At 39.4% G+C, this 22,378-nt stretch overlaps 1 protein-coding gene across 1 annotated transcript in view; it reads right to left on the bottom strand.

Moving 5' to 3' along the window:
* The window catches only part of EPHA3 (EPH receptor A3), a 215,139-nt gene that overhangs the window by 30,288 nt on the left and 162,473 nt on the right, over positions 1 to 22,378 (bottom strand). The window contains exons 9-13 of the mRNA XM_009888511.1: positions 20,328 to 20,487; positions 17,888 to 17,990; positions 17,359 to 17,426; positions 12,923 to 13,048; positions 4,647 to 4,832 (exon numbers count right to left, since the gene is read on the bottom strand). Coding sequence (XP_009886813.1) covers positions 4,647 to 4,832; positions 12,923 to 13,048; positions 17,359 to 17,426; positions 17,888 to 17,990; positions 20,328 to 20,487 — 643 coding nt within the window. The remainder of the gene's footprint in view (positions 1 to 4,646; positions 4,833 to 12,922; positions 13,049 to 17,358; positions 17,427 to 17,887; positions 17,991 to 20,327; positions 20,488 to 22,378) is intronic.

Genomic DNA, 22,378 nt, shown 5'->3' with positions numbered 1-22,378 from the left:
CGACTGAGCCCGGGGGGGCGAACACACCTCACCCACGGGGCAGCGGCGTGCTCTAAAGAAACAGCCCCGCATCCTTGGAAAGCCTCCAATATATTTCAAAACTTGTCCGTGAAGTTTCAGACCAGTTTGTGAGACCATTCTTTCTACCCTAAGGTATTTTGTAACATAATCAAGATTTTACATGGAACTCTGACATGTTGGGAGAGAAATGAATGCAAAAAATTAATGTGATTACGGTAAACTTTCCACACAAAGGTCATTGCCCTGCTAATATTTTAACATCATATGGATTTTATTATTTCATAATATTTTCTAAAGCTTTGTTTATTTTCTCTTTGTGGTAGAGGGAAAGGTGGGTAAGAGCATGAAGTTACTTAAGAAGATGAATTATTATTTCACATCTAATACAGGAGGGCATCTGACCATAAAAGCATGACAAAGGCCTGCATATTGCATAGAGATATTTTAACTTTCAAAATTGAACAGCATGAGGCTTGAAAGAGGTACCCAGTATAATTAAAAGCAAGAAAGTCATTAAAAAAGCAAAGTAAATGGTAACAACTCCTTTTTTGTTTGGTTGGTTTTTGTTTTTTTTTTTTCCCCTGAAAATACAACTCCTACCAAACAGAAATTCTTAGAAGAGAAATATTAATTTCAAAGAATTAGGTTAATATAATGAGAAGAAAATCCTTTGTCCTCTTTGCATGGGTTAATGGGTTAAAATATCTTCTTTCTGCTGTGAAAATGATGCGTTATACTGTGGCAGTCACACTAATGGGTAACCAACTCTGTCATCCATTACTTATTAGGAAAAAACTCTTTATCCAAAACATTAATCTCAAATTATATAGGCTTCGGTACAGATAAAAGACCTAATGATGCAAAACCTCCAAAAAATTTCTGTTGCTTCTGTTGCTGAAGAAATACGCAGTGCAAACAAAAGTACCTCACTTACTTACACTGTGTGCGTAACATTCACCCAAAGGCACTTCTGGTAACACACAGAAAATGCTGCTGAATCTTTCAAGTAAAGGGCAGCACACCAATGGGGCTATCCAAAAATTTCTATGATAAATCCACCTACATTGAAACCAGGAGACACTTGGCTGGTTTTTGTATAAGCTCAGTCAATTTTATGACGCAGAGGACTGAAATTAGAGATGTCTGAGTTACAACTTTCAAATTAATAAGAGAGCATCTTCCTGCCTTGCTCACCCACACTCTTAAAGCCCCAAGTGCAAGGTTTCACCCTCCTTCAGTTGGAAATGTGTCCATAATAAGAAGCATATGCTCGGAAGCAACATGGTGCACTTTTAAAAGAACATTCTGCATTCATTTATCAAAGCACAGCCGTTTATACATGATAACAACTTGTGTCAACAGTGTTGCCAAAATTTATTATACTAACAGGCTACAAATTGCTGTAAATTATTAGTAAACTAAGCAGAACATGTGTGCTGGTTATTAAGACTACTGCCTACAGCGTGCCCAGGAGACTGGTGTAGCAGGAAAGTGCAGAACAGAAATAAATGTGGAGCAGGGGAACAGCTCGGCGTTGGAGCAAAGCACTGAAGTCTTATCTGGTGGCTGCACCGGTGGGTTGTCCCACCGGCAAACCACAGCCACCCCCAGCATGAGAACTTCTCATACCAAATGGTCCTCTCATAGGGATCGTGACAACTGCAGTTATTAGGACTTGCTTCAGAAGATCTGCTTAGTATGAAAAGCCAGATCATTGCTAAGGGCCACCTGCCAAAAAGAATTTGGATAATGAAGAAAAGGTCATACCGCCTGTTTATCGTGCATTACCTGTACTGAGAGCGATCCAGCAAACACTCCACAGGCTCTCTACCGACTGTACACAAACTAACACTTCTGAGTGTGATTTAATAGCGATCATTAAAAAATATGAACACTTGCTAATTTGTTATTACAGTACATTGGTTTGTTTAAAAAAAAAAAAAACACACCAAACCCCACAACCTTCATCTCCTTCTATCACCCTACCAAATGTTAAAGAAAATAAATGATTATTGTTACTTGTATTTATGCCATATAATTTTACTCAGTAAAACAGCTACAAATAGTTCCAGAGCAGTTTTCTCAGCTCCTGTATTCAAGCTATCTGAAGAGGGTGTTGTATCCCTGAGGCTTTTATTGACTTCAGCTGGGAATATTCAGAGCTTGCTCTCTCCTACTTAAATGTGACAGGCAGCTGGCACTCCCAACCCCCCCGAAACAGACAGCAGTCTGCTGTGAATACCGCTGAGTAGCAAACTTACTAATAGTCACTTCTACAGAATACAGAAATAATTAGTAATGCCCATTCAAAAGCAACGCACAAATTCCTGCATGCACAGCAATTAAATTATTTTCTCAAGTGCCACAGAAATAAAAAAATGTAACAAAATAGATTTTAGCTCAGCTGCGTACAGACTGATGCTGGCGTTTCAAGCAATTTTGGGACTGCAAATGTTATTCTGACTGCACAAAGTGTGTGTCATTAAAAATCAGAAGATAACTTGGATTTACACAGGCAGATGTGGCAGTCCTTTCCTAATGGGACTGCGAGACCTAAGCTGAAGAATACCTTCTCTGTTATTTAAATCAGCAAAATGAATGACTTTCATGAATCACACTATCACACCTAGAGAAAGCATTAGTATTGTAAATATGTCTCTTCATAACATATAGGGTTTTACGTACCTTTTACAAGTTATTTTTAGACCCATTCTTCTACATTTTTTGTTTCATATAATTTATTGCACTAAGCTATGAAATTCTTTCATGCCTCTCTATATTGTGAAACCTTGAATCACGCGATTTTAAAAACAAGATTCCTTAAAACCAATAAAACCACCTATGTAACAAAGGATTTGGCATACTTCTACCCAGTTAAACTGGAAATGTCCTTAGCACGTTCCAAGCAGTTCACTGAAATGGCAAGGAGCTGCTTTGCTGGCAGAGTCCTCTAGGAAGAACCAGAAAACATCCTACTAATTGTTTCTACTCCCCTGAAAAATTTCAGAGCATTCCTGATTATTCTTTTGTTTTTTGTTTTTTAAGAATACCTCGTATAAAATCTTATTGATCTCCTACCTAGTAACTACTGCAGGACATTAAATTTATCACCTTATGCTGCAACAGAAATTTAGAAAGTCTCTGAATGTACATCCTAGTTGTGGACTAATTGTGGTACTTCATGCAACCTCTTTTTTCTACCACTAACTATTTCTGTCTTTCCACCTCAAGGCAGAGGACAATCAGCAGCACAAGCAACAAGAGTCAGAAATTGCCTAAATGAGGCAGCATCACCAGCACCAAATCCCACCAGCTGCTCAAGAGGAGAAGAGCATGCAGGATCTGAGTGGCTTCGAGAAGGCTGCCGTGGGTGCCATAGCAAAGCTGGGTAAGAGCTCTGAGACCAACACCACCATCCAGGAATACAACTTTCTTTTTTATCTTAATGAAAGTAGAGGTGGAGGGGGTTCTTTGAATCTGCTATTTTTCCAGGAAGGTACCGAGTGTGGATGGGAGTTTGCAGTTATATTTTTGTCTCAAAACAAGAAGGTGATTTGTTATCATAAACATAGACAAAAACATGCCTTAAAAAAAAACCCTCAAACAAGCCCACAACACCCAAAGGTGTTGAAAGGTGTTGAATAGACATTTAGAAAATGTCTATTAGTAAAAACATAAATATTATCAAAGACGTAAAATCAATTTTACTACTAACAGCTTAAAGCCCCAAGATTTTTTTTTGAGATTTTTACTAAGAGTTATAAATTCTAGAGGATCAGCATCTTTAGAATGGCTCATACCAGTACATACTGAACATCACAAGGAGTATTTTCCCTGCATAAAAACCATATAGGAAAACGTTTGGACTTATTTATTAAAATACTAGTATCAGTTGCTGTAGCCAGGTAGGCTGTTCATTAATTTGTGCTAATGATAAAATCTAATGATTTAGCTGAAAGCAGAACATATTGCTTCAGTGCAATTAGGAAACCTTAGGACATCAGACACCATGACTCCCAACAGTCTATCAGCAAGTGCCTCTTGGTCACTTTGTACCAATTTGTAGCTCTGGATTTTATTAACCTGCCAGTTTATTACTGAGCTGCACTATTCTTCACAAATGCTCCTTTTTATCCATGCTCTATAGATTATTTTTTTTCAAGAAGATAATTTTTATTTCCCATTTTTTCCCCATCTCATTAACCCAGGGTACTGTTTTTAAGTTCTCAGCAGCCTATGAGCAGCAGGACAGTGAAGGTCCTTCATCTGCACTGCGGGCTGTTCCCTCCCACACCATTCTTCACCGGATCCATCAGGGTGCGTTTAACTAGTGCTTGCACATGGATAATAATTTTCCAGCTTTTAAGGAAATACAATATACATTGCAAAAGCCAAGCTGTGTGTTTCTGCTGCTATCTCTTTTGCAGGCTATTTGGTACATGTTAACAGGGTTATAACATAAACATTTCTGGAAGGGTTTGCAGAGCATAAACACGGATGATGCAGGTTTTTTTTATTTGTTTTTGCTCTTCCTTGAAAGATCAGAGAGTCACGGAATAAATTAGAGTGGACGAGACCTCCAGTGACACCCCCCATGCAAAACAGATGCCCCTGTCGTATCTTACTTTTAGTGACGACTCCCTCTAATCGAATGATATTAGGGTGGTCAAACTGTCCCATGATGCTTGCTTCTCCCAGGAAGTCCCTTCTCTGTTTTTCTGTGTAGCCAACTTTCAGGGTTTTGATAGCCACTGAAATTTCCTTTTTAGAAGGCAGCTTTAGGCGCCCACTGCACACTTCTCCAAATTCCCCTAAAAAAGTGGGAAAACGACAAAAGAAAAAATGTAGTTATTTCATGGGGATTTAAGAAAGAAGACTTAGTATTCAGCAAAGGTCCCTGAAGTGTGATGTTTACTGGTGGGCCACAGACTGGAGCTCCAAAGAGACCTTTGGACAACTACTTAACGTTTCCATGCTGGTGTTCTCCTACCGTCAAACAGGATAATGTCACTTCTTTACACTGCATATCCAGATGACTGCGGGGCAGAGGAATGCATAGATGTCACCAGAAAATTTCCTTTTTGTTTCAGTTGATACACTTTGAGACAATAGTAGGAGGCGTAACTGATTAATGCAGAAGTGTCAGAACAGTCATGCATCCTTGTGAACATTATACTCTTCATTTCTACCAGACATAGTACAGTTCCCAATTATTCTACTTATTTCAATTAAAGTAGCAAGATAATTCATAACAAAAGAATTTATCTACACAGCTGCAAAGAAAAAAGAAATCCATACAGATTACCTTTGTTCTATCATTATTCAGATGGATCTAATCATGCAAATATATACTGTCACTATGGGACCTGAGAGTCCACCATGAATATTGTGCCCACTGTATACTGTGTAAAATTCCTAAAAAGAAAATGGCAGATATCAACTGCATGTTTACTTTTATACAATGTGGTTTATCCTTTGCTATGTAACATCCAAGAAGAATCCACAGGGAAAATTATCTTAGCATTCAAATGAGTAAGTATTAAATATGTTGACAAATTACTGGAAGAAAACATCTCACTTGAAAAATTCTGCATTTAACTAATGATTACGTAAAGCATACAAGGAAGTTTCAGTATCTTAAAAAACAATTGAGCAGCAACTGACTTTTGTTTCCCAATTATCCAACTCCCCATCTTTGCTTTTATATGACATAATAAACTGTGAATACTACATCCCAGTTAAAAATTACAATCACAACTTTTTGTCTCCTTGTTTTAATGACAAAATAATTGAAATAATGAAAGATATAATAAAAACAGAGAATGGATAAAATACATAAGAAACACGATGGCAAGAATTGCCCTACATGATTATTTATACTTAAAGACAAGGAAAACACCTTACTTGAACAGAGAAGAAAAGAAAGGTGTTTTTTTTTTTTCTTTCAAGAAACTGGAGGGTGTTGCTAGAGGGCTTTAACACTCATTTTCCAACAAAACATGCCTATTCAGGTTCTTTGACAAAATACACGAGATCAAAATATAAATAGCCCCTCATATGCCATATTTTGTCAAGTGGCCTTGCGTAGAAAGTTTGACTTGGAAACAAACCAACCCCATAAACCTAAATCTAGCTGGCATCATTTTTATGCAAACTGGGAATTTTGTCTTTATTTGTGAGTGAAACATCATTGAAAGAGTGATTATACCGCTTACATATGAGCTTTGCCCAACTTAATGTGTAACAACCCTAAATGCAATAGCATTACTATGCATCTAAAGAGCATAGGCTCTTGGAGCTTATTTGCCTACAATGATCTTTATCTCTGCAGCTGATTGTTTACGTTAAGCAACATCTGTGAAAACTGAAATGACCAAAACCCACCCATAAGATATTTTTAATAGGCAAATTTAACTCATCTTGCTTTTTATAGATTTAATGCTCAGAAATGTGTGGCAAAATGACAGCCCTTCACCATTGACTTCAGACGTGATACCACATGGGATACATTTTAGGTGTTAAATTCATCCCATTTAACTGCAAACAGAAATTATTCTTTTGTCAGCTTGCCACCAATATGGCTGGCATTAGAGTCCATGTCCCATGTGCAGCACTGCGACGCAGGAATGATAAAGAAAGTAGTAACAGCAACCAGAATCTTAAAAGCCAGGGCTGTACATTCACATTCAAAGCTGAAGGAAGTGGTGTTATTTATATACAACAAGGAACGGGAAGAGACAGACATGACAAGAGTTTTGGCTCATCAATACCATGGTTATAAATAAGACGGACACCAACTCCTTTTTCTGTACACAAGAGGCAAAACAAAGTAGTTGAAAATTACAATAAAGGTCAGTTAGATCAGGAAAAAAATTCTAACAGTAAGGACACTTGGACAGTACAAAAGATTTTTTTAGGGAGGCTATAAACTCCTTTATCTTGGAGATTGTAAAGAATAAGCATCTGTCAAGAATGGTACCTAACAAGTTGTTTTGGGCAAGCGTGTGGACTTAATGACCTCTTGAGGTCACTTTTTGGCTTTATTTTCTAAGGTTTCTCTGTTAGACAGCCAATTTAACCAAAAAATCCTGAACAAATGTGTCATAGGGCAATGACCTTTCTCTGTTGCTAACCCAGCCTAGATTTGAGTCAAGAACGTAGAAGTGGATGTCACCATATCTTATCAGCAGCTGCTGAGCTGCTTCATCCTATAGGCACGGTACTGTGCTATTAATGTAATAACAAAAAAAAAATAATTAAAACCAGGGTGTCTTTATATACATGCATACTACTATAATAGCATTTATGTTACATCCATTGTTTCTAACATTATTTGTATCCAACTAGGAGAAGAGCTATGCTGGACCTTGCCCTTACCAACAGGAGGGGCTGGTGGGGAACATTAAGTTCAAGGGCAGCCTCGGCTGCAGTGACCATGAAATGGTGGAGTTCAATATCCTGAGGGCAGCGAAGGGGTTGTGCAGCAAGCTCGCTACCTTGGACTGCAGGAGAGCAGACTTTGGCCTCTTCAGGGATCTGGTTTGGTAGGGTATCATGAGATAAAACACTGGAGGGTAGAGGGGCCCAAGAAAGCTGGTTAGTACTCAAGGATCACCTCCTCCAAGCTCAGGAGCGATGCATCCCAGCAATGAAGAAGTCAGGCAAAAAAGCCAGGAGGCCTGCGTGGATGAACAAGGAGCTCCTAGAAACACTCACAAGCAAAAAGGAAGCCTACAGAGGGTGGAAGCAAGGACAGATAGCCTGGGAGAAATACAGAGAAACTGTCCGAACGACCAGGGATCGGGTTAGGCAAGCTAAAGCCCAGGCAGAATTAAATCTGGCCAGGGACAACAAGGGCAACAAGAAAAACTTCTGTAAGTATGTCAGTGATAAAAGGAAGACTAGGGAAGATCTAGGCCCTCTCTGGAATGAAACAGGAGACCTGGTCACTCGGAATATGGAGAAGGCTGAGGTACTCACTGATTTTTTTGCCTCAGCCTTCACCAGCAAGGGCTCTAACCACACCACCCAAGTCACAGAAGGCAAAGGCAGGGACTAGGAGAATGAATAAACACCCACTGTAGGTAAAAATTAGGTGCGAGATGGCGTTCCTGAGGGGTTGGGACTGGGACTGGTCCTGTTCAACATCTTTGTGGGTGATACGGACAGTGGGATTGAGTGCACCCTCAGCAAGTTTGCTGACAACACCAAGCTGTGTGGAACAGTCGACATGCTGGGGGGGGATGAACGCCATCCAGAGGGACCTGGACAGGCTGGAGAGGTGGGCCCATGCCAATCTCACGAAGTTCAACAAGGCCAAGTGCAAGGTCCTGCACGTGGGTCGGGGCAATCCCAAACACAAATAGAGGCTGGGCAGAGAATGGATTGAGAGCAGCCCTGAGGAGAAGAGCTTGGGAGTGGTGGCTAATGAGAAGCTCAACATGAGCCAGCAATATATGCTCACAGCCCAGAAACCCAACCGCATCCTGGGCTGCATCAAAAGACGAGTGATCAGCAGGCCGAGGGAGGTACTTCTGCCCCTCTACTCCGCTCTTCTGAGACCCCACTCTTCTTCTTACTGCATCCAGCTTTGGAGTCCTCAGCACAAGAAGGATGTGGACCTGTTGGAGAGAATCCAGAGGAGGGCCACAAAGACAATCAGAGGGCTGGAGCACCTCTCCTGTGAAGACAGGCTGAGAGAGTTGAGGTTGCTCAGCCTGAAGAAGAGAAGGCTCTGAGGAGACCTTATAGCAGCCTTCCAGTACCTCAAGGGGGCCTACAAGAAGGCCAGAGAAGGACTTTTTACAAGGGTGTCTAGTGATAGGACGAGGGGTAATAGCTTCAGACTGGAAGAGGGCAGATTTAGATTGGTTATCAGCAATAAATTTTTCACTATGAAGGTGGTGAGGCACGGGAACAGGTTGCCAAGAGAAGCTGTGGATGCCCCATCCCTGGAGGTGTTCAAGGCCAGGCTGGATGGGGCTTTGAGCAACCTCGTCTAGTGGGAGGTGTCCCTGCCCATGGCAGGGGATTAGAACTATTCTATGTTTCTATGATTTCAGGCTGCCAAGACAGGCAGCAACTCAGAAAATATATTGTGAAAGCTATCACTAGTAACTAATGGGTGTTGAGTTCTGTTCAGACTTCTTAATTAAAAATATTCAATCTCTGCAAGTCAAAATGACTAGTACACTTTACCAAGAGCAAACACGGCTTCAGATCAGATACTAACCCCAGCTCAATATTGTCAGAGCACCACAAAGAGAAAGACCAAAGCACATCTTGAAAACAGAAGGAAGGGAAAAAAGTGCTTGAAATAAGTCTTGTAATATTCCCTTTTCTCTCTCTTTTAATGGTTCAAAAAGCTATATCAAGTTAACTTCTTAAAACTATTCTGCAATTACTGTCAATGGAGACTATAGCTACAATTTCAGCAAGCAGTCCAGCAATAATCCTTCATTTCTGACTGGAATCATATATCTGTTATTCGTTTGACTTTTGGGAAGGTAAAGGTTGTGGCTAATGTCCATCAACACAGTCCCATTTAGCTATGGCTGCCCAATTTAGAACTTGGTTGATTAATCGGATTCCACAAGCGCCTCAAGGCTAGTGGATGCTGCAGGAGACCAAAAGTTGGACCCTTCATAGCAATGGAGCTTACTGTTGCCCGTGAATATAAAATGGGTTTACTTTCCTGTAATGACATCGCTGGAAAAAGCTCACTGGGCAGCCCAACTATGTTAACCTTTGGTTCTTTCACATACAGGGCAGTATGGATGCTGCATAAGCCTACCGGGTCAACACCCATAGTGACATGCAGCTACACTACATCTTTTTCTTGCAAATCATTATTATATGGTCCCAGAAAGAAACAGACTGGATCTTATCAGATATTGTTTGGGAAGAATAAAGACTTGTGTTTGAGTTGGAAGGTGGAAAAGCTGGCACTGATTTTAAGAGATGAGGTTGACAGCTTTTCATGTAAAGCCTTCCTGAAGTGTTTATTTTTAATTATGCTACACACATAAACATTGTATAACCCACCCTGCAGACTGATATGTCTATTTACATGTAGAAAGCAAATAGGTATTATTAGGAGGGCTGTTCATGATATAAATATCTCTCTTCAGGAGATCTTAATTTCTTTTTAAATAGGCTACTTAGTGCACCAGTGACTGGCATTTGCTGTGCATTTAGACCCAGGGGACAAGTAAAAGATGACTCTGTGAAATTAGCTACTCCCTTTACTTTGCTGTGTTTTAAATCATGATTGTACTGCTGTGCACAGAACTCCCTCGGATGGGGAGAGGTACGGAAGCTGAGTGTCTCATAAACCTTGTGAACCTTCAGCAACATTCTACAAGCCCTCACTGAGACACTTGCAAACCTTCACTAAAAGTTCATGGACAGGTAGCCCCTAGATTTTATAAATACTTTGATCAACAAGATGTTATCCTACAATTATGTTTAAACTTTGAAAGAAAAGCAAATGCTTGCTTTCACATTCAAAGCACATACTTAAATCTATCCCAAATCAAGAAAGTACTTTCTGTAGTATTCTCTTGCTATCCAATTGGATTTAAAACTAAGTGGTTTGCTGAACTGGATCCATAAAAACAAGTGAGTTTTTTAAAAAGAAAGAATTACTGTAAAGAAAAGTCTGAAAAAGTGACTCCTGACCACAATTTTCTTATGCCTAGCCTCTCACTAAAATCCCTTGTGTTTTTCTTGAGGTTCTTTTGGACAAGAGTATTTCCTTATTGCATTTGGGTATGTTTTCAAAGCTATGTAAGCTGCCTTCTATTCTCAGAGACTTCTGGCTAAAGCTGTGAAAAACTACTTGGAAAAGTACCTCGGAGTATCAAGATTACTTGACTGACTTGAAGGTCTCATTACTTACGTCACATTTCAATGCAGTTAAATGAATCCCTTCTCAAATCACTGTCTTTCTATAATTTCATTCACACTTGAATTTGTAAAGGAGAAGGGCAGGAAAAGACCAAGTCATTCACTCAAATAAGCCATCGACTCAAGTAAGAGACAGGAAATGCCTTTCTGCTTTTGGGCAGAAAAAGAGTGTTACTGCAGAAGCAGCCTTGGAAGGACTCACTCCAAATTCCGAATGCAAAAGCTACCACATGCTGAATGTGACAGCAGTGAAAAGCAATGCTAAGAATCCTGGAAGCTCCCAGCACTCTATAGCCTGATCTTCATCTGTTCTTCCCTGCCTGGCTCTTCTTGTTGGCATCCCTGGCAACTGTTAATAGGAAATGCTAACTGTAATGCCATATGGAGTTTAGGCTACCTGAATCTGAGTCATGGTCTCCAACAAATGGCTTTATTATATCTTGAGTCCAAGCTTCAATGTAGAGGACCTGCAAGAACCTGCTGTCACTTTCACTGGAGTGGAGCAAAGGACTAATTTTTAAACCACCTGACTTTCTTAGGACATATCCCTTTTTTTGAAGCCTCTCAAAAACCTTTTCTTTCATTTTCAGAGGCCACATTTGGCAAATTTTGGTTTACCTCTCATGCTTATGTGCATTTTGATTAAAAATAGGTCAGAACAATGAGCTATAAAATAAGACATATCATTGATTCTTCTGAATTTGTTTTCTAGATTCATATACTGCATACAGCCCAAGTTTAGAAAGCTAACATTTGTGAACCAAGGCTCCTGAAAGTCATACAAGGAAACATACTGCTCTTGGACTCAGCTTTTCAGTAGCTCCTTTTCTTTCCCCATATTAATTCTCAATTATGTGCAGTAAGCAGAGCTTTGCTGCCTTGAATGAAGATGATGGAGAACAGTGCACTCTTGTGGGGCAAAATTAAAACCAGCAAGGAACAAAAATTCTATCTTTGCAGAAAACAACTGAACCTCATACAAGCAGTTGCATAGCTGCAGTAAGAGAGGATGAATGCTGTTTCTTTTACTGGGTGATTTAGGAGAAGCACTGCGTACAGCAGCTTGGTTCTACATTTTTTCCAAATTAAAATCCTTTCCTGTGCATTAGAAGTCTGTCTCTCTCATCTCATGATTATAATTCACATAGTAAATTTAGAGAGAAGCAAAAAAATCAGTAACAAAAGAACTAGTAATTTTCAATGGATTAAAAATCAATAGTACTTCTCACAAATGCTTTAATTTAGCAGGAAAGCTAACGCTTCATGATATTCTGACTCGATGAGACAATGCCCCTTCACTGCAAGGTGCAAGCACACATCCTATCAGGAACTACATGCTGCATTGCAACATGGACAACTCAGTGTGATGAGACTTTCTGTAATCTGGCTCCTCTGCTACAAAATCTGCTCATTTCGACAGTTTGTTTTCTGTAAACCCAGCAATCTATGGAGTCTGTATGGTTCAGACAATCAGTTATCAGACAGACAACCCTTCCCTCCTAAATCGATAATTCAAATCCAAAGCAGTGACCAAAATCAATTCAATGACCAAAGGTCATTGCAGTCTGATGGATGCGTGGTGACTGGTATGAAATGAGTTTGTGGTTTCGCTCAAGGCATAATTGTCAACAGTCCTTTTAAGGGAAAAAAAGAAAACAACTTCACAGTTGATATCATTTTCTGTGCTGACAGATTTTAAAGAGAAACATAGAAATGAGGCTGAACTCTCTTTTCACTCCCAACAGCGCTGTGTCCAAGTGTGGGCTGACGGGTGTCCTTTGGAAAACTGTCTTACTATCTCCTTTCTTTGGGGAAAACAATAGAACTTTGTGCCCTTAACTTTTCATATGCACCAACGTCAGCTGTAAATATAGCATACTAATTTGAAAACTTTAGAACATTTTCTTCCCAGCCACAAATATAAACCCAAACATGTAAAACAATATATACAGCAAAAAGCTATCTTTAGTTCAATATATCTGATGGTCATTACCTGCTCCAACTACTTTATCAATGGATATATTAGAAGCATCTAGTTCCTTGGCAAATTCATGCACAGCTTGGTTGGGATCCTCATACGTATGTGGATCTACGTAAGTTCTCAGGCCTGGGAGTTTTACTGTATAAAAACAAATTCAGAGAGAAAATGTTACTTGGACTTAATTAATCCTTCTAAAGAAAGCTCATGAGACAACAGAAACCATATCAATAGAAGAAAAAGCTATACTGCTGCTATAAATCAAACAGCTTTTGGTGGGTCTTCAGGAATCTTAATATTGAGAGAAACCAGAGACACTAATGTAGTTATTGCACAGAAATCTGAAAACCAATTTTAAACATACCTGCACTTGCCATATTAAAGTGCTTTTCAAATATTAAAATACTACTCATGCCACTCAGCTTGCTATGTTTAGATGCTGCCTTATATTGTCCCTTTCAAGGTAACAAGAAAGAGGCAAGGAACAAAATGTGTGATGCTACAGTCCACCTGAAAAGTTCTTAGGAATATATTAAGAAGAGCACATTAACTTAAACTTCTTCTTTCAGAGTCCTCGAACAAGATGCGTAAGAAAAGAAAATCATACATGAACAAATGCACTTCTGCCTCAATCCCTCTGATAGTACATACAAGGATGGCAGCCAGTTGTTATTAAAGTCTGGTTCTAGTGCTCAATTACCCAAACATCCATGTTATTATTTTGTCCCCCTCTACAATTTCCTGGCCAGGGATCTTTCTGTTTGCCCAGGGCACACCCTTGTTCAAACGACTGACTGATTTTAGAGGCAGTTTCAAGCTCTCTACACCTCTTCCCCCAATGGTACTGGAGGTGGGAGGAACATATTATCATTCCCAACCTTTCTCTCCAGCAAAGATGCTGAAGGCAAAGCACAGCCTCATTCCCCCTCTCTGGCTCAAGGCCCTGCTTGTGCTTGTAGCCGGTACCTTGTGTGCCTGCCCCTGTATTCATTTTAGAACACAAAGATGTTTTGTTAACAAAAAGTGAAATAACCATTACAACCAGCTTGAAGTTTTCTGCTTTTGACACAAAACCTGCATTTGCTGGACGTGTATTCTAGCTTTCCATAACTGTACCAGTTGGTCTTGTAAAAGATATTAACCACTCCTCACAAGCACTGCCTTAACCCACTCAGGAATATCCTTTCCAGCTTGACATTATTAGACTGCATCAATTTGTTGACTGCTAGAACAGTTAAACCTTTTCTGCTGGACTTACACAGATGGGAAAAAAACCTTTGAACACACCATTGTTTTGTGAAACACCACCAACTGTATGTAAAAAAAAAATAAATAAAAAAAAATCAATTTCATGGAGATTTATTGGCCTCAGAATTGACAAAGAAATGATAAAACTCAGTTCCCAAGCTAATTGCCTTGAAAACAATGCAAACTAAGAGCCACGCTCTTAACGCAAGGGCTGCGTGTGCATGGCATTAAATGCCGACTGTGTTTCCTTCAAGAGCCTGATGATTACAGAATTACTTGCAAGTAAAACAAAAAGTAATTGGCTGTATATTGCTGTTGGTTAAAAATCTTGTAAATGCTCCTTTCCGTCCATGCTGAATGTACACTACAGGCTCCCCCAAACCCCCAATAAAAATAACAACAATTAAAAGCTTCTGCACTGTGGGGTTTTTGGCTGCAGATTTTTTAATGCTGACCCCAGAGGTTCCCAAGATCAGGTGATGGTGACTGCAAGGAGAATAATCCCTTCACACCAATAATTAAGGGCAGCCTGTACAGTAACTGGGTTCTGTCATGAAAAACAGATAATAAACACATGCACATGTGTTAAGCTGTACTACTTTACAGCTCATTCTGTGCAAACATAATAATTTACATTTTCATTTTAACAGCATGAATTGCCCTAAAGGTAGCAAAAAAATAAAAAGGGCCTAGCCAAAGAAGGCAAAGGGAGAGGATCTGAGGAGGTGAAACATTTTTGCTCCTTTGAAGTAATATTATGGGATTTGTAATAAGGCTGCAGGGAATAGTTCATGGCTAGAGCCTTTTTTAAAGTAATTCAGAATAAACTGGCTGAAATAAACCAGCTGCTGTATTTAAGATGCTGAAAGTTTACGACAGCCATGGAAGTTACTTTATCCATTTTTAGTTCATAGAAGCTACTTTCTTATTCTTTGAGAAAGACTGTAATTTAGTAGAATAAAGTTTCAACAGCCACACATGTACATACATCCAAATCCTAACAGACAAATATCTGTAAACTCAATAAATCATTTTCAAGACTTTCTAACAGAAATACCAGGTCCATGATTGGCTCTGTTCTTACTACGCAGTGAATCAGCATGGCACTACTCAGAAAACAGTACATAAATATCTAAAGCCAAATTAAAAGCAATTTAATCCACAGGAATTTAACAGCACTGACATGTTTAAGAATAGTGATTGCAGCTTTCCATTGTGTGGGAGTAAGGAGAGCAAACTCTGACCTGTTATTTGTCTGTGACACTTTTTTTACTGGCTGCTTTTATTTTATAACCTCATTAAATTTGGATGATGAAGCATTAATTCTATGGGCCACATGTAACTGTATAGATTTTTTATTTTTTTTGAGACTAGCTGGTTAGCGGTTGTTGGGCTGCACGAAGCAAACCCACTGTTACAGCTTGTGTATCCCCTGACAGTGCAGGGGAAGGAGCACATGTGTTGTGGATATACGCGCTCTCAGGTCTCTGGAGATAAGGAGGGGATCCAAACTTAAAATGAGAATAATATGAACAGTCAGAGAACAGTTACTCCATTGTCACAGGGATTAGGAACGAGTCCTAATTTCCAGCTACTGCAGGTAAATCCCTCATTAAAATGTTAATTCAATTATATTTTGTGGGGAGGTGTCCGATTATGGTACCAACAGCTCTTTTCTTGCAGGTGGTATAGCACAACCGTTGTGTGCAAAATACCCACATAAGTTAACCTTCTAACATGCTAAGCAATATAAATAAATGGTTCAACATGGTTTACATGGTGTAGCAGGATATTAATCTGGATCTTAAACTGTTTCAAGGACAAACTACTGCTCCTTATTAAAAACATGCTCATTAGACACCAAGAATTCTGTGGGTGAAAAAAAAAAGGAATTTCCAGTCTTGGTGTTTGTGAAGGGCATTATCTTTGCCCTGAAAGGATGAAAAAAAATCCAAAATGCAGTGATCAAAACCCAAGAATCCCCCCTCGCCCCCTATCAGGAATGTTAAACTATGACTTTCCTCTCCTCTCAGCCTCTCCTGCTCCAAAACTAATGTATTTCTATTTTAAAGACAGTATGGATGGAGCTTTGACTGTGATCTAGTCTTCATGATCCACAGCTCCTTTGCTGTGGAGAAGTGCTGCAGGGTTATGCACATTGCAGAGAGGATCCAGGATCGTGGAGGAGCTGAAATACTGCAGGACGACATTCCCCTCCAGCCACAGCAAGCTACTTCTTCCTGGTAGCCAGGACATGTACCCGGGCTCAGAAAATCAACACTTCTTTCCCCAAGTATCTCCTGGGTGGGATCTTGTTCCATGCTGTTTCTTTCACAGGTAACAGCCAAACGACCCAGAGGAGACATGAATAAAGTCCTGGTTTAGCTTTATTAAAAATAGGTACAGAAACATCAGAAATAGATAGGGTTTGGGCTAGGCGTTTGAACACGTTTCACAAGTAGCTCAGAATCCTCAGGATGAGCAAAATCTTACAGCCCTAACTGCATACAATTTTTCTGATACAAAGACAACGTAAGTCAATAGAAAGTCTTTCTTCTTAGTCCTGGATGAGGCCCAAAGAAAGCATAGAGATATTCATTCTTGCAAGTGGGGAATCAGGACTTGAACAAAACATGTTTGTAAACAGAGCTGGATTAAAAAATCCCATTCATTTGTGAGACACTTGTTTAGTAGTTATTATTTAAGAAACTACTCCAAATCACTTTTCAGACTATGCTTAGAATAATTCCAAACGAAATTATTAGTAGGTCAGCTTTGTCAAGCAAACAATTTTAACAGTCCCTTCAGTAGTCATCAGAACAGGTTTCATTGATTTTATATTTTGCTTTGGGAAAAAAATGTTATTTCTTAGACTTTATACAGCTGATAATGAGGAAGTTGGAATTACACTCTGCATTTCAGTAATGCACAGCAGAATCGATATCATATTGCTAACCACACGCATTGTTTGAACATAGACAGTGATGTTTTGCTCGTTACTAACCTGAACACAGATGGAAGAATCTGAAACAAAGAATAATTGTTTGGGGAAAATCTCCTTCCCCACAAGAGAAGAGATAATTCTCTTCCCAATTTCACCTTGGTTTAAGTGAGGTATGACTTTTTTTTAAATTGAAAAATACCAGTTATCTAGAGGATGAATTCCACAGATCTGGAAGCATTAAAAGACTTCAGTAACTTACAATGGCCATTCCCAAAATGTAGTCTTTTCTCATCAGTGCCATGTTTAGACTTCTTGTATCCACAGAATCTACAAGCAACAGAGAAAAAAATTAACATAGAGAATTTTATATGTGAACTGCAGGTGGAAACAGAATAAAATGTTTTCCCTCCACAATTAAATGCCTGTTTGAAAGTTTAATGATATTTACATTCTGTGTGCCCTATAGAGGCATGTTATGTTCTCAGGGAATTTGAGGAAATTGGCTAATGAGAGGATTTGTTGATTTTTGACCCCTACAGTTTAATTTTACAATTGCCTAAGAATGTGTTTATAGCATTTTTTAACAACTGCTGCATGATTGGGGCTGCTAACGTTAGTGGGCTCATTACTGAGCATGAAGCGATATTGGGAGCTCCTAGGCAGCAGACAAAGGAGAAGGTGCAAACCAGCCATGCTACTGCCTGACGACACCCAATTTGCCATGCTCATCAGGGCCCCTCGGGGAAATGGAAGCGGGAGCAAATGTGCAAACCAGACGATAAACTAACCTCCCAATCAGGACGTACACCACAACTGTGAGGAGAATAATGGCTACCGCCGCTGAAATGGCAATCATTACGACCTGGCTATTCTCACTGGAAATGGAGAATGCTGGAAAGTTAACACAAAAATATATAAATAATCCCCCTCCATACAAAACACTCGTTGCATCACAATTGACACTCATATAGGGAACAGACAGATTAAGTCATCACTATATAGCATTTGGTCTCCTGCCAAATATTTAATCTACTAAGTAATTTTTCATCAGACAAATAAATACAAGGGAAGAAAACAAGACACTCTGGCCATCTTTGACAATTTACCAAAGTTGTTTCTGCTACAGCTGATTTTTACTCTTGCAGATTATAGTAACTGCTGTTAAACTGATACTTACATATAAACATATATGTAAATGCAAATATACATACCATGACACACATATATTTTGTCATGGTCAGTAAGGAGTTTTTCCTTGGCAAGAAATCCCAGTCTGTCAATAATCATCACCCTTACTCTCAGTTCTCTGTGATGGAAATTACCTCAATGAATTAATCTTCCCAGTACCCCTGCGAAGGCTGTGATAAGCCATGGCACACAGAAGCAGACGGAAGGATTATCCATGATTAATCAATGCTTATAGAAAAAGGTCTACTTTCTGCCTTATGTTGGACACTTCCCTGCAGTCCAAAGCATGGAGCTTTGGCGCACTAGACTGCTATATTAGACAGGACACCTTTAGATCTTAGGTGTTACGAACAGTCTTCAGCAGACACGTACCAAACTTCACCAAGCATTGCAGAATTAGGTTCCTCAGCACTATGCTTCAAGTTAGCTGCCCAAACTGAGCTGAAAGCTAGCCCTCCCACAAACTGGACAGTTTGTCTACATGACTGCTTGAAGTCACACCATTTCCCTTGGGAAGAAGCCCCTGCCTATTACAGACCCACAACTGTACTCGCATAGTTATGATAACTTGGCAATAGGAATCAAGTTATGCAATTCGATGTCTGTGTAACCTGTACGCTCATTATTGAGATGTGCACAACTGTCTCCTGTTACCTTCCACACTTTTGGTCAGCTACATTATTATTATTATTGTTATTATTACTACTACTTTGCAGAGAAAACTCATTAACTTCTAAATTATGAAATTTGTTACCACTGCAACTGATTTTTTTTTTTTCTCCTTGCTGTAACTTGTCTGTCCTATCTTGAGTTCCAGTTTCATCCAGTATGCCAAAGCTACATGTCATCATAACAGCAATTTGTAACTTTTTTTTTTTTAAAAAAAAAGCTTGTTTGCTTTTCAGAATAAGGGCTGAGGTAGGGGAGGAGCAAGTGGAGATGAAATACATAACATATCTCAAAAATACATGGATGCCTCAAGTGCAAGACCATTTGGCTTATGCTACTCTTCTTGGTTAAAACTTTCTTTTAGCAGAGCACTTCTTGCACCATGGGTTCCCAAGCCTTATCATGAATACATGAATAAGCCTAATGAGCGCATATGAGAATTATAGTCCTTCGTTATGTTATAACTCTGAACAGCAGATACGAGCCTTCTATGAAATTCTGGCCTTCTAAAAAGCAAACAGTCTTTGATTATGCAGTGTTAGTCTACATTGGTAACTGGGTAGATAAACGAAGGATCACTTTTTGATGTATTAAACCACTTCCAGCTTCTAGTAAATAAAAGGTTTGATTTACTATATAGTACCAAGCGATGAGAAAGTAACATTTAAAATTATGAGCTCTATTAAGAATCTTTCTGATATAACAACAGAACTTGTAAAGAATACCAATAAGGTCATCAGTTAAATAATGTTATTATCTAGGCATTAGAGAGAAGAAAAAGAAGTGCCGGACCAGTAAATAACCTCCCCTAGGCCACCTGGAAATGTAGTGACAGAGAGAAGGGAGCCAAACTGCCCAACTCCCTGACCAGCTACTCAACTGCACAACCATCCTTCCCAGCCTCTGCATATGAGTTTCATCTCAAGGCTATGCAGGAGACATCAGCTACACTTCACAGCAATGTAGAGAATTACACAGTGACCCACAGGAGCAATGGACCAACATAATATTACCTCTCTAGGAGCAGGGGTTTATAGTCCATAAGGTTCAGGCCAATGATTTGGAACAGCACGAGGCTGTGAATACGGTTTTCTATCAAACTTCCTCTCTCAGCAGGTATCGATTCTGGCACAAGGCAGAGGTTGGGTAGGGAACGGAAGAAAATACCACCGTGATACTCACGGTATACTCTTTATAGCATGTTTCAGGTTTAATGATAAAACATAAAGTTATATAGTAACGCTACCCAGAAAGACACATCATAAATAGTTACGAGTTGCGTTTACTAGAGTAGAAAGGGAGAGAAAGCAGCCATGCAAATCAGTCAAACTGGGCAGGATGTCAGTATAAATCATTTGAACAAATACATACAATCCGGACTGGTTTCAAATTCAAACTTGCGGCTGTTTGTCCCATATCCAGCTGCAGTTCGGGCTCGAATTTGGAAAACGTAGGTGGTATCAGGTTTGAGGCCACTGATGGTAACATTGGTGCCCTTGGCTCTCAGAATAGTATAGCTTGTCTCTTGTTCCTGCTTTTGGGAAGAGAAAGTATCAGATTAAAACCACACCCTAAAATACAGAAATAAGAGGTGGTTAGTACAAAATTACTACAAATCACCTGGAGAGCACTGGCACATTTTTTGAATATTTATAGCCTGACAAATGTTTTTACAGCCACTCATTTTCAATCAGCTGAAAATCTTTTGATTAGCAAGAAATCTAAATCACCATAGCTTCTACAGCCTAATGTTGTAAATCAAGTACTAGACATGCTGAGTATATGCCATTTCATAGAACCATAGAATGGTTTGTGTTGGAAGGGACTCTAAAGATCATGTAGTTCCAACCCTCCTGCCATGGGCAGGGACACCTCCCACTAGACCAGGTTGCTCAAAGCCCCATCCAGCCTGGCCTTGTACACTTCCAGGGATGGGGCATTTCATTAAATGGTTTTGCATCATTTTGTCCACAGTCTGTAATGCAGCAAGAAAATGAAAACTAATGTTATATAAAAAAGATTTGCAGTCCTACTGCACTGAATTGGAAGCTGTAACAAGCCAACTTAGACATTTTAGGGCCCTGCAGAGCTATTGCAGGATGCGATTTTTACTCCTTGCATTTTACAAGACAGTGTTTACCTTTATAATGGTCAGAAGAGAAACTCCAGTCTGGCTTCTCACCTCAGCTCTGTGCACAGGCGAATATAACTCGTTTTCTATTATGTTATAAAAAGTATGAGACTGATGTGTCCATCCTCATTCAGGCAAAACCCCACTGAACTTGCTCCCGAATGACTCTTGGGCTTTAGTAGTCAGAAAGGAAATGTGTTTGTTCCTTATTGCTTTTTGCTAAAGACCAAGGTGTGTGTTCAGTACAGATGATACACTCACAACCACACTCTGCTTAATAGTCACATATTTCTGACATAACAACTTTTTATATAAAATAAGAAATGGACCATTTTGTAATTTAGTAAGTTTGGATACACTTCACACTGTATAAAAAGCTAATTCTGATAAAAGTATGTCTCAGTCTCACTGTAAGCACATAGTCTAAAAATCTAAGCATGCATTTGGAGCCTGAGGTATTGCTTATTTTACTAAAGCCATCCTGTACCAAAAGAGCATTTTTGGCTTCCTAAAAATGGCAGCTGGAATTGCCTCAGAAAAAAATCTTGGATGGCAGCCACACATGTGGGGACTGCAAGAATCCCTGTTGTTTAGGTTTGCAATGATGAACTTCTTTATTCTGGAGGTGGTGGGGATTTCATATGCTGCCTGTTTACTTTGAACACTGAAATATACTAAAACCAGCGAGTTTTGCCTGGTTGAAAGCAGAAACTGAGTTAAGTTAAGGGATGTCAGATGCAAACAATCTCACCTTATTCCCACTACGTCTTATGGCATTGCATTAGCCTGCAAGGTACTGACATTGTAACTCCAACAACACTAGAGTGCCGATGCACAAGTACAGAGATTGGAAAATACTCAACACACTCATTGCCAAAGCCATCTCACCTTGACGTGAAAAGTTCAAGTGACTAGAGCTGGTTTAGTGTGTTTGCTTGGCAGTGCTGTCTACAGTAAGAAAACTAGGTTTATTCTAAGTTAGTAGGTTGACATCAGAAACTGTTCACTTTGGTGCTACAGAAGGCTAACTACCCTGTTCTTGGCACTCTATGATATAGAAAGAGAAACATTTACACCATAGTTAGGGAAATTGCCAGAATCTCCAAATAATATTCAACATTATGCACATGAGTGATCACAGTCAAGGGAGAAAAAAAAAAAAAAAAAGAAAGAAAAAGCAGCTAAGCCCGTACCTAAAAATTACCATCCAAAATCAAAACCTAAAATAAGGTGAGCTGGACCTAGTCTTCAATTAATAACTATAAAAAATGTTCACCGTGGCCCATTTTCA

The sequence above is a fragment of the Charadrius vociferus genome, unplaced genomic scaffold (assembly GCF_000708025.1).
Source record: "Charadrius vociferus isolate BGI_N301 unplaced genomic scaffold, ASM70802v2 scaffold487, whole genome shotgun sequence".
Taxonomy (NCBI): Eukaryota; Metazoa; Chordata; class Aves; order Charadriiformes; family Charadriidae; genus Charadrius; species Charadrius vociferus.
Note: the sequence above shows the minus strand (reverse complement) of the source record. Positions and strands in the feature narration are given on the sequence as shown.